This window comes from Sinocyclocheilus rhinocerous, unplaced genomic scaffold, assembly GCF_001515625.1.
Source record: "Sinocyclocheilus rhinocerous isolate Xijiao unplaced genomic scaffold, SAMN03320098_v1.1 scaffold3135, whole genome shotgun sequence".
In the NCBI taxonomy this organism is placed as follows: Eukaryota; Metazoa; Chordata; class Actinopteri; order Cypriniformes; family Cyprinidae; genus Sinocyclocheilus; species Sinocyclocheilus rhinocerous.
Window position 1 is genome coordinate 41,858 of NW_015638931.1, and position 12,035 is coordinate 53,892.

General features: G+C 32.4%; 1 protein-coding gene across 1 annotated transcript in view; it reads right to left on the bottom strand.

Moving 5' to 3' along the window:
- The window catches only part of LOC107750046 (short transient receptor potential channel 7-like), a 78,783-nt gene that overhangs the window by 22,111 nt on the left and 44,637 nt on the right, over nt 1-12,035 (bottom strand). Inside the window, 2 exon segments of the mRNA XM_016565302.1 lie at nt 3,364-3,528; nt 8,627-8,809. Coding sequence (XP_016420788.1) covers nt 3,364-3,528; nt 8,627-8,809 — 348 coding nt within the window.

A 12,035-nucleotide genomic window follows, 5' to 3' on the forward strand; every position in this document is an offset into this window, starting at 1 on the left:
GCTGCTCCACTGAATCACAACCTGTAAGTATGATAAATAATAGATGTTTATATTTTCTATCGAGCGTTCAAAATACGGAACTATGGCAATGGGCGTATCGTTTCCAACACGTGCTGTACGCGGTAGACCAATCACAACAGACTGGGCCATCTGACCAATCAGAGCAGAGTAGGCTCATGGAAAGTAGCGGTTTAGAGAGACTGAATCTTAGAACTGCTTCAAATGAATCGTTTGAGAATCGTTGGAAAATGAGGTGATATTAAATGCATATTTTGAGAAAACTAAAGCATGTTTTGACCTTGCATGCATGTAAACCTATTGTAGGAGACAGTAAACAATATTAGGGAACCTTAAAATGGCATAATAGGGGCACTTTAATGAATAATACAAAGTTTGTATCTTTAAGTTTGTGACACTATAATAAAACACAAAAAAACAAACAATGATGGAGGGGAAAGTCACTCAGATTTAGTGCAACATGAGCGTGAATTATTCCTTTAAAGTGTGACTCATCAAAATTCATGAAGACGATGTGAATGTGAGGTGAATTTCATAGTGCTGATTTTCTGATTATAAGCTAGAGGCTCACACAAATCTGTATGGAATAATCCTACTGTGATATATATTGATTCTTTTAAAGATTCGGTCACATATATAAACACATTCAACAATAACAGAGAAGTTTCTCTCAGATGAATTAGCTCTTACTGGAGGTTAATCTTTTCTCAGAAAGATCATCAGAAACTTTGTCCAAAATCAATCATTTGTATTCAGTCAGTGTTTTGATTGCCCTCAAGTTCAAGTGTCTTGCACACAATACCTTCATCATCTTCATCATCATCATCAGTCGGGCATTCATCTGTCTGCTTAGCTTTCATCACCTCTCTCTCTCTCAGACAGTTAGAGTTTAAACACTTTAATAAGACGTAATCACACTCTTGTCTTACTGTCTACATAGGCAGCTCTCTTATAAGGGAGCATCCTAACTGAAATGGACCCTCATAAGTGACTGAATTAGAACACTCTACATAGGTAACATCACATAAACAGTGCTCTTCATGTGAATCACACAACTTATTTCAATTTGATGCTAACATGCAAGGATGAGGAGTGTTTCAGATACGTGCACTTAAAATACATTTAAGTTTAGCATTTTTGTAATTTCAAAATACATAGAATATGTTGTGCTAGTCAACCTCTTTATTAGGCTGCTGATTTCTTGAATTAACTAGTTCAGGCTTTTAAACCCAAACTTTTTTTTTTTTTTACTGTTTTTAAACAATATATGTTCTGTTTGACCGTATCATGTCACTCAACAATTTCACTTTATGTTTTGGAATGGAGCAAATGAGGGAGCAAAAAAGAAACACAAACACACGTTTATCTAAATGAACACACCACCACGGACTTCTATTGTTTCATATAAAGCTAATTATAATTATTATGGATTAATCTTAATCCTAAAAGTTATTAATTTAACATTTTTAAGTTGTCCTCAAATGACACACACACACACACACACACACACACTTTCTTGCATATGTTGTTTACGGGGACTCTCCATAGGTGTAATGGTTTTTAATAATGTACAAACTGTATTTTCTGTCGCCCTACCCCAACCCTACACCTAAACCTACCCCTCACAGAAAACTCTGCATTTTTTCTGATTTCCAAAAAAAAAAAAAAACAGCATTTAGTATGTTTTTTAAGCCTTTTGAATTACAGGGACACATGAAGTGTCCTCATAAACCACCTTCACATTGTAATACCTGTCATACCCACGACATTATACAAATTTGTGTCCTCATAAACCACCCAAACCAGTGCAAATACACACTTTCCCTGAGAACATCAAATGCTCTTTCCCCTCCTCTCTCTCTCTCTCTCTCTCTTTGTGTGTGTCACACGTCTCTAGAAACTCACAGCACTTCCTGTCTGACAAGCTCTGATTAGATTTCAATCCCAAACCCTTGACAAAAGCTGAGAGTCAGTGTGTATCTCATCATCCACAGTGTATCTGTGCTTGTGCTTGTAGGAGAGTCGGTCTGTAATAGAGTGTCAGTGTGTGTGTCTGTGTTTATTCATGTGTGATTATGGAAAAGGTGAAGCTTTTACCTATTATATGAATTTTAAGGGGTCTTATCAGGGAAATTGGATTTTCTTGCTATTTTGAAGTAAAAAGCTCTTTTCTTGCATTTACTGAAACTAAACTGCAATAATAAGTGACATTTCTCCCCACAAAGCTTTATTTAAAAACAAACAAACATTATAATATAATATAATATAATGTAATATAATATAAAGGAATGACTGGCAACGGGCTGTTGAATTATTACAAAATCGCATTATTTTCTAATAATTCAACAGCCTGTCGTCAATTATTCCGCTAATATTACGGTTACCACACCTTACATATTGTTCAGATGTATTTCAAGACATTTGTTACTTAAAACACTCTTGTGTGTAGGATTAATTTCTAACGCATCTCATCCCACGCCTCCGTTGCTAATTCCAAAATGTCATTTTAGACCTAGTAACGGAGGCTTGAGCCGTTGATAGCAGACTAATGCGGTTATGAAGAGAGACAGAGATTAAGCGTGTAAATTGTCTGAGTCTGTGTGTCTTCTGTCAGTTAATCTGCTCCAACAACAGCGTCGTTATTTACCTCGCTAGTGAGAAATTACATGTAGCTTTTACCTTGCTAAACTATTTTACTGAAAAAATTGTCAGAGCATCGCTGCCAACACGTTTCTGTGCGCGTGTGTGTTTCCATGTGTGCGAGTATGTGTCAGTACTGTATGTGTGTGCGTCTGTAAGGGAGAGAGAGCGGGAGAAAGAGAGTAGGTGTTTTCCTTACATAATACAATGTAATTTTGTCGTTTTTATCCTGTTCTTTACTATATTTATTTTCTTGGTCAGTGTTGTTGTGAGTTTTGGTTCTTTTGCTGTTGTAGGCTAAAGTAAAGACCTTTGAAATAACTGAAATCATGTGGTGAAGTGATATGGACATGTAATGCAGTCAAGACCTGCCTGAATTACTTTATGTATCTTTTATATAATATAAAAGATGAAAGAAATAAACTGATGCTTCTGGTTGTGGCCAAAAATAGATATTAAAGAGACATTGTGTGGTTCAGACACAGTGTAATGGTCAGAGAGAAGGAAAATGACCATGTAAAACTAAATTACATGAAACGAGGAAACCTACACTAACATGTCGTCATCTTATACGACAGAAATGCCACATCAGTAAAACAGCTGCCCGGAGACATGTAGAAGATAGTGTGTGAAATAACACTCTTGACTCAGAGGTCGTCTTCTCATCTGAAGAGCCAGAGAAGCAGAGATGTGTGTGTTTGTCACCTTGCTGCAGGGCATGATCCAGTAGGCGATGGCGAGGAAAGGCAATCCAACAGTGACGCCCAGAACCGTCAAACACTTCACCCCGATGGACTGCTGCCGCAAACCCGACAGATTCTCATACCAGATCGTCAGCAGCTGCTGCTGGCAGTTCGGATGAGCCACAAACTGACACACATGGAGAAAAGAGGAGAACGATAAATCATATTACAGCACACAAACACAGAATCTACACATTTATAAACATAATAGACACCTTATTGTGGATTTATACAGCAGCAGAACATTGCAACTGTGTTAAATGTGTTAAATAGACATTGGAGTAGATTCTCTCTGAAAATTAAATTATGCTATAATATTGATTTACTATAAATATTTTTCTATAAACATGTTTTTGTAATTAGATGCAGATACACAATAACTGATTACAAAAAGTGTTATTATTATTTTTAATCAAGCTAAATGTATAAGAACTGATAATAAATAATATATGAAGATGATAAAATATAATCTTCTTTTATTTCTTCATTTTTAAATAAATTTTAAAGTCGCCATCAAAACATATTTGTCTGATCAATGGCAGAATAATGTCCTCTAAATAAAACATTTAATAATAATAATAATAATAATAATAATTCATTTTTAAAGAAATGTTAGTCACTACCAAAGCATATTTGTCTGATCAATGACAGACTAATTGGTGAGGAATATATATATATATTTATATATATTGTATACAAATCTGCCGTGTTTTCCTGCAGATTTCCAATGGTTTTCCTGTTGTTTGGTGTTGCATCTCTATTAGACAGGTAAATGAGGGTGTTTCTTTGGAGAAAATAACACAAGCCGTGAGCCCGCCTGAGAGAACCAGACAGACAGATCGTGACATTGATTTAAGGTGAGCCGAGCTGATAGTGTGATCCAGAGCTGACCGACCTAAAGCCCACAGAGAGTGTGTGTGTGTGTGTTCAGAGTAAACTAACAGACAATCTCATAAGTTACAAGCCATATAACATCCTCAACCTTAATTTGCCAGCAGCAAACACACACACACACACAAAGAGAGAGTTTAGCTTGTCTGTCTTCAGTGATCCATTAAATTCTGACACAGAGAGAATGATGGTAGTTATAGCAGTGTGTGTGTGTGTGTGTGTGTGTGAGAGAGAGAGAGAGAGAGAGACACCGTGACACACACGTCTCTGGGGTCACCTAAATCTTGTACCTGGTTACCGTAGTAACAGTCCCAGCATCCCCTCTGATTGCTTTTAATGAGAATTGTCACAAATAATAAACAAGATGTCTGAATAAATGAGATGTTTAGTGTCCATCTACAGAAAGCACCAAATTGTATTTGTATGCATAATTTATATTTTAATTTGCATAATTTTTAAAAGATGACCTTGAAACTATTTGATTTGCATATTTTTTGAAAGTTAAATGTGAATCGGTTTCATATGCATAATTCATTTTTAAAAGATTGAAGATTGAAAATTGATTCTCAGAATTTGTCTGACATCAAATCATCATGTTTACAAATTTGGAAGCTGTGATTAAAAGAGATTTTGTTCGCAATAATATGGATATGTTGTATTTCAGAATTTCTTTCTCACTTCATGGCACAAAAAATTGTGATTTTCTTACTGATTATCTTTTCTTGACTGATCGCACAGACACTATTGGAAGTGAGCTGAACTGGATGATGACATCACTGAATCATCAATGAACTGGAAAAATGACTCTGTTATTGTCTTCTTGTGTTATTGACTAACTATTTTTCTGATTGACACTGTAAAGCTGCTTTGACACAACCAGTATTGTATAAAGCGCTATACAAATAAAAGTGACTTGACTTGACTGATTTTTTAGTAAAATATTTAAACATTCTTAAATCCAGATACTTTTACTTCTTATTTTAGTACCATTGAGATACTATTATAGATTCTATTTATATTTTGAATCTTTGTTTTTTCTTTTTCTTTTTTAATTTTAATTAAAAAAAAGTATTTTAATGTCGATATAGTTTTATTCATTTTTATTTCAGTTTTACTTTTAATTACTAAATATTATTAAGTATTTAATTATTATTAAAGTGAAAAATGTTGCTTTGGAAACTAGCCAACATTTTTGTTATAGTTAACTATAATTATGTGACATAGAATAAGTTACAGGATAGGATATAAAGTCTTGTTTTCTAAAAAAAAAAAAAAAAAAAAAAAACATCCTCAACCTTAATTTGCCAGCAGCAAACACACACACACACACAAAGAGAGAGTTTAGCTTGTCTGTCTTCAGTGATCCATTAAATTCTGACACAGAGAGAATGATGGTAGTTATAGCAGTGTGTGTGTGTGTGTGTGTGTGTGAGAGAGAGAGAGAGAGAGAGACACCGTGACACACACGTCTCTGGGGTCACCTAAATCTTGTACCTGGTTACCGTAGTAACAGTCCCAGCATCCCCTCTGATTGCTTTTAATGAGAATTGTCACAAATAATAAACAAGATGTCTGAATAAATGAGATGTTTAGTGTCCATCTACAGAAAGCACCAAATTGTATTTGTATGCATAATTTATATTTTAATTTGCATAATTTTTAAAAGATGACCTTGAAACTATTTGATTTGCATATTTTTTGAAAGTTAAATGTGAATCGGTTTCATATGCATAATTCATTTTTAAAAGATTGAAGATTGAAAATTGATTCTCAGAATTTGTCTGACATCAAATCATCATGTTTACAAATTTGGAAGCTGTGATTAAAAGAGATTTTGTTCGCAATAATATGGATATGTTGTATTTCAGAATTTCTTTCTCACTTCATGGCACAAAAAATTGTGATTTTCTTACTGATTATCTTTTCTTGACTGATCGCACAGACACTATTGGAAGTGAGCTGAACTGGATGATGACATCACTGAATCATCAATGAACTGGAAAAATGACTCTGTTATTGTCTTCTTGTGTTATTGACTAACTATTTTTCTGATTGACACTGTAAAGCTGCTTTGACACAACCAGTATTGTATAAAGCGCTATACAAATAAAAGTGACTTGACTTGACTGATTTTTTAGTAAAATATTTAAACATTCTTAAATCCAGATACTTTTACTTCTTATTTTAGTACCATTGAGATACTATTATAGATTCTATTTATATTTTGAATCTTTGTTTTTTCTTTTTCTTTTTTAATTTTAATTAAAAAAAAGTATTTTAATGTCGATATAGTTTTATTCATTTTTATTTCAGTTTTACTTTTAATTACTAAATATTATTAAGTATTTAATTATTATTAAAGTGAAAAATGTTGCTTTGGAAACTAGCCAACATTTTTGTTATAGTTAACTATAATTATGTGACATAGAATAAGTTACAGGATAGGATATAAAGTCTTGTTTTCTAAAAAAAAAAAAAAAAAAAAAAAAAAAAAAAAAAAAAAAAAAAAAAAAATGTATCAAAATTAAGTGACATAATGCTTAATCCAAAAACAAATATCTGTCAGTAGGGTCAGAAAAATTAAACTTGCTTTACTCAATTAACTTTGATCATTTTTCCAGAAACAATTTTGCTTCATAAGTAAATTAATATTGATTATAAGTATTTTTTATTATACTGTAATACTGTAATTTATACTGTAATACTGAGTAAGAAAATCTTTTTTTTTTTGCAGTGTACATATCTAAGCTAACAAGTTTCAGTGCTCATCTTCATCAACAATACACAAAATGCACAAAAATGTAATTGTATTTTCAACATTCACAATTATAATGAATTATAATCAATATAATCGTCCTCAACTCAAGGCTCAAAGGAAAATTGGTAATTATGATATTGTGGCATTCAAGTGTGCTCATCTCATAAATGATTGCAATAATCATGATTGCAATGCTCCTCAAAGGCTGTATTTTACTAATGGATCTTATTATCACAGTGCTTCAGTCAATAAAACTAAGATCTCAATCACAATCTGAAAATTATTAAGATTCAATCAACCTGGCCTGTAATGAGAGCTCATCTCAGGAGGGTTTGGATTAAGCTGAGGGCAACAGGACTAATTACCCTCACATTATCTGGTTAACAAGGTCATGATCCCTTTAAACCCACACTAGTGATGGATGACATGATCAGATCATGATCTTCACATCATCCACTGACTCCAACATTCACTGCACAGAAGAAAAACAGACTGCAGTGCAAAAATAAAATTGTATATATATTGTTCCTGTGGCTCAGTGGTAGAGCATTGCATTAGCAATGCAAAAGATCATGGGTTTGATTCCCAGGGAACACACATACTGGTAAAAAATGTATGGCCTGAATACACTGTAAGTTGCTTTGGATAAAAACGTCTGATAAATGAATGAAATGATAAATAAAAGAACAGAAACACACATGCGTGAATGAAAAACAGCCAGTGTAAAACATGATTTCATGAGAAAACTGATGGTTTTCCATAGATATGAGTGTCAGTGTTGTGAGTCATTGGAGTGAGCGCTGAAGTCAGAAGGTGAGGAAGTTGTGGAGCTGTTAGCATGCAGACAGCGAGTTCTCCATCTGAGACACTGTCCACCAATCATGAGTTCAGCTGAGGTGAAGAACAGAAGCTCTCAGAAACTTGATTAGACTCCAATACTGAACACCTCGCCTCACCTCACGTCTCCAAACCCACTGTCTTCATCCCGATTGGATATACACCATAGTACTGAACGCTTACTATAGTTACACAAGCTACAGCCAATATGCTTCAGATCTGTTTGTATTGTAGTGCACATTTATATTTTGTTTAGCCTTCGTGTTCGCTCTTTGTAAAGCCAGACATATGAAATAATAGGTCTAAATTCTAACTTAGTACCTTTAGACAAAAAGAAAAAAGTTTGCATGTGTGTTTTTTGTTGAGTATCATATTTCATACGTCAGGCTTTTATGGCTCATATAGTAAAATATTGTGAAAATATGGAGAAAAAACACAATTTTATTCAGAGACAAAAAAACTGAGCAAAAATATGCAATTTGGTGCACATGCTGATATTTATAATAAGAAAAAGTATGAAATTATTGTCATGTAATATACAGTAAATCAATGAGATCTTTATACTGTAACTAAATAGCAGATAATTAATAATATGAATATCAGTCATCTCTATATCTCCAATAATATGTCTTAGTAAGATGATATTCAAATGCTTAGTTTGATGATCAAAGCATATAATGCAACGCCAGACAATGATTGAGAGATAAACAAATAAATGATCAAATTTACTTTTTCTCACCTTTTTAACTTCATATTTGATGGCGAGTTTGATGCGGCTCAGACAGGGTCTCTGGTGTTCTGCGGGCGGGTTCTGGTCCACATCACCGTTCAGAATGGCCTCCACTTCCTCTGTGTCACGACAGAGATCCAGAACACCTACCACAAAGTCCTTACACTGCATAGACAACTTCCTGTAGTCATTCTGACAGAGAGAAACACATAGAGAGAGAGTTTAGTCGGGAGGCCCCACCTGTCAATTAAACCCTGTTACCATAGTCACATATTCATTTGACTGAAGAAAATTAAGATATTTATTAAGAATTTATCCAATACATTTGTATCTTTGTTTGCATGTGGCTTTTTGAACTTCAAATAAAGCAAATAATCCTGAACAGTTTTCTCTCCAGGTAAATAAAAAATCTAAAATCAGATGGCAGTGGAAATTTAAATTTACCACATGGAAAATTATCATTCATTTGAAGCAAAATAAAATAATACTTTTTAAACAAATTAATAATTTTAAATAAATAAATATCATTATTTTTAATATTTAAAATAAAATAAAATATTAATGAGGTATAAAAATATATTTATTAAAATATATTTGTTAAGTATTTATACATAATGGCAGTTTTTGTTTTACTATTAATTTATTGTAACTTAAATACATTTAAATTATTCTATTTAAATACAATAAATAATAAAAAAAGACCTGTTCAGAATCATTTTTTTTGATCCAGTCAAATAAAAGAATCGGTAAACAGACTGCAGTGAAAAAAAAATGTAATTGCCACATGGAAAAATTCCCATTCCTGTAAACCTTTCAATCAAGCATTCAATAATTTAATAAATAAAAATAACTTAATTAATGAGAAGAATATGTATATATATATATATATATATATATATATATATATATACATATTCTTCTCATTAATTAAGTTATTTTTATTTATTAAATTATTGAATGCTTGATTGAAAGGTTTACAGGAATGGGAATTTTTCCATGTGGCAATTACATTTTTTTTTCACTGCAGTCTGTTTACCGATTCTTTTATTTGACTGGATCAAAAAAAATGATTCTGAACAGGTCTTTTTTTATTATTTATTGTATTTAAATAGAATAATTTAAATGTATTTAAGTTACAATAAATTAATAGTAAAACAAAAACTGCCATTATGTATAAATACTTAACAAATATATTTTAATAAATATATTTTTATACCTCATTAATATTTTATTTTATTTTAAATATTAAAAATAATGATATTTATTTATTTAAAATTATTAATTTGTTTAAAAAGTATTATTTTATTTTGCTTCAAATGAATGATAATTTTCCATGTGGTAAATTTAAATTTCCACTGCCATCTGATTTTAGATTTTTTATTTACCTGGAGAGAAAACTGTTCAGGATTATTTGCTTTATTTGAAGTTCAAAAAGCCACATGCAAACAAAGATACAAATGTATTGGATAAATTCTTAATAAATATCTTAACATCGCTCCCTGGACACTTCACTGGCTGTCAGCGACTGCATCTGTGTTTATCTTATGAAATTAAAACAGCACTGAGGCGTGTCACCACTGGCCCACTGTCTCGCCTTCATTTCCTCTCTCCAGTGTATGTCTGTGTGTTTGACATTTAGTCCAATAAGATCAGATGAAGCCAACTACAGTTCTCCAACTCACAGCTCATGATATTTACCTTCCAGAAGGACAGAAACACACATGCGTGAATGAAAAACAGCCAGTGTAAAACATGATTTCATGAGAAAACTGATGGTTTTCCATAGATATGAGTGTCAGTGTTGTGAGTCATTGGAGTGAGCGCTGAAGTCAGAAGGTGAGGAAGTTGTGGAGCTGTTAGCATGCAGACAGCGAGTTCTCCATCTGAGACACTGTCCACCAATCATGAGTTCAGCTGAGGTGAAGAACAGAAGCTCTCAGAAACTTGATTAGACTCCAATACTGAACACCTCGCCTCACCTCACGTCTCCAAACCCACTGTCTTCATCCCGATTGGATATACACCATAGTACTGAACGCTTACTATAGTTACACAAGCTACAGCCAATATGCTTCAGATCTGTTTGTATTGTAGTGCACATTTATATTTTGTTTAGCCTTCGTGTTCGCTCTTTGTAAAGCCAGACATATGAAATAATAGGTCTAAATTCTAACTTAGTACCTTTAGACAAAAAGAAAAAAGTTTGCATGTGTGTTTTTTGTTGAGTATCATATTTCATACGTCAGGCTTTTATGGCTCATATAGTAAAATATTGTGAAAATATGGAGAAAAAACACAATTTTATTCAGAGACAAAAAAACTGAGCAAAAATATGCAATTTGGTGCACATGCTGATATTTATAATAAGAAAAAGTATGAAATTATTGTCATGTAATGTACAGTAAATCAATGAGATCTTTATACTGTAACTAAATAGCAGATAATTAATAATATGAATATCAGTCATCTCTATATCTCCAATAATATGTCTTAGTAAGATGATATTCAAATGCTTAGTTTGATGATCAAAGCATATAATGCAACGCCAGACAATGATTGAGAGATAAACAAATAAATGATCAAATTTACTTTTTCTCACCTTTTTAACTTCATATTTGATGGCGAGTTTGATGCGGCTCAGACAGGGTCTCTGGTGTTCTGTGGGCGGGTTCTGGTCCACATCACCGTTCAGAATGGCTTCCACTTCCTCTGTGTCACGACAGAGATCCAGAACACCTACCACAAAGTCCTTACACTGCATAGACAACTTCCTGTAGTCATTCTGACAGAGAGAAACACATAGAGAGAGAGTTTAGTCGGGAGGCCCCACCTGTCAATTAAACCCTGTTACCATAGTCACATATTCATTTGACTGAAGAAAATTAAGATATTTATTAAGAATTTATCCAATACATTTGTATCTTTGTTTGCATGTGGCTTTTTGAACTTCAAATAAAGCAAATAATCCTGAACAGTTTTCTCTCCAGGTAAATAAAAAATCTAAAATCAGATGGCAGTGGAAATTTAAATTTACCACATGGAAAATTATCATTCATTTGAAGCAAAATAAAATAATACTTTTTAAACAAATTAATAATTTTAAATAAATAAATATCATTATTTTTAATATTTAAAATAAAATAAAATATTAATGAGGTATAAAAATATATTTATTAAAATATATTTGTTAAGTATTTATACATAATGGCAGTTTTTGTTTTACTATTAATTTATTGTAACTTAAATACATTTAAATTATTCTATTTAAATACAATAAATAATAAAAAAAGACCTGTTCAGAATCATTTTTTTTGATCCAGTCAAATAAAAGAATCGGTAAACAGACTGCAGTGAAAAAAAAATGTAATTGCCACATGGAAAAATTCCCATTCCTGTAAACCTTTCAATCAAGCAAGCA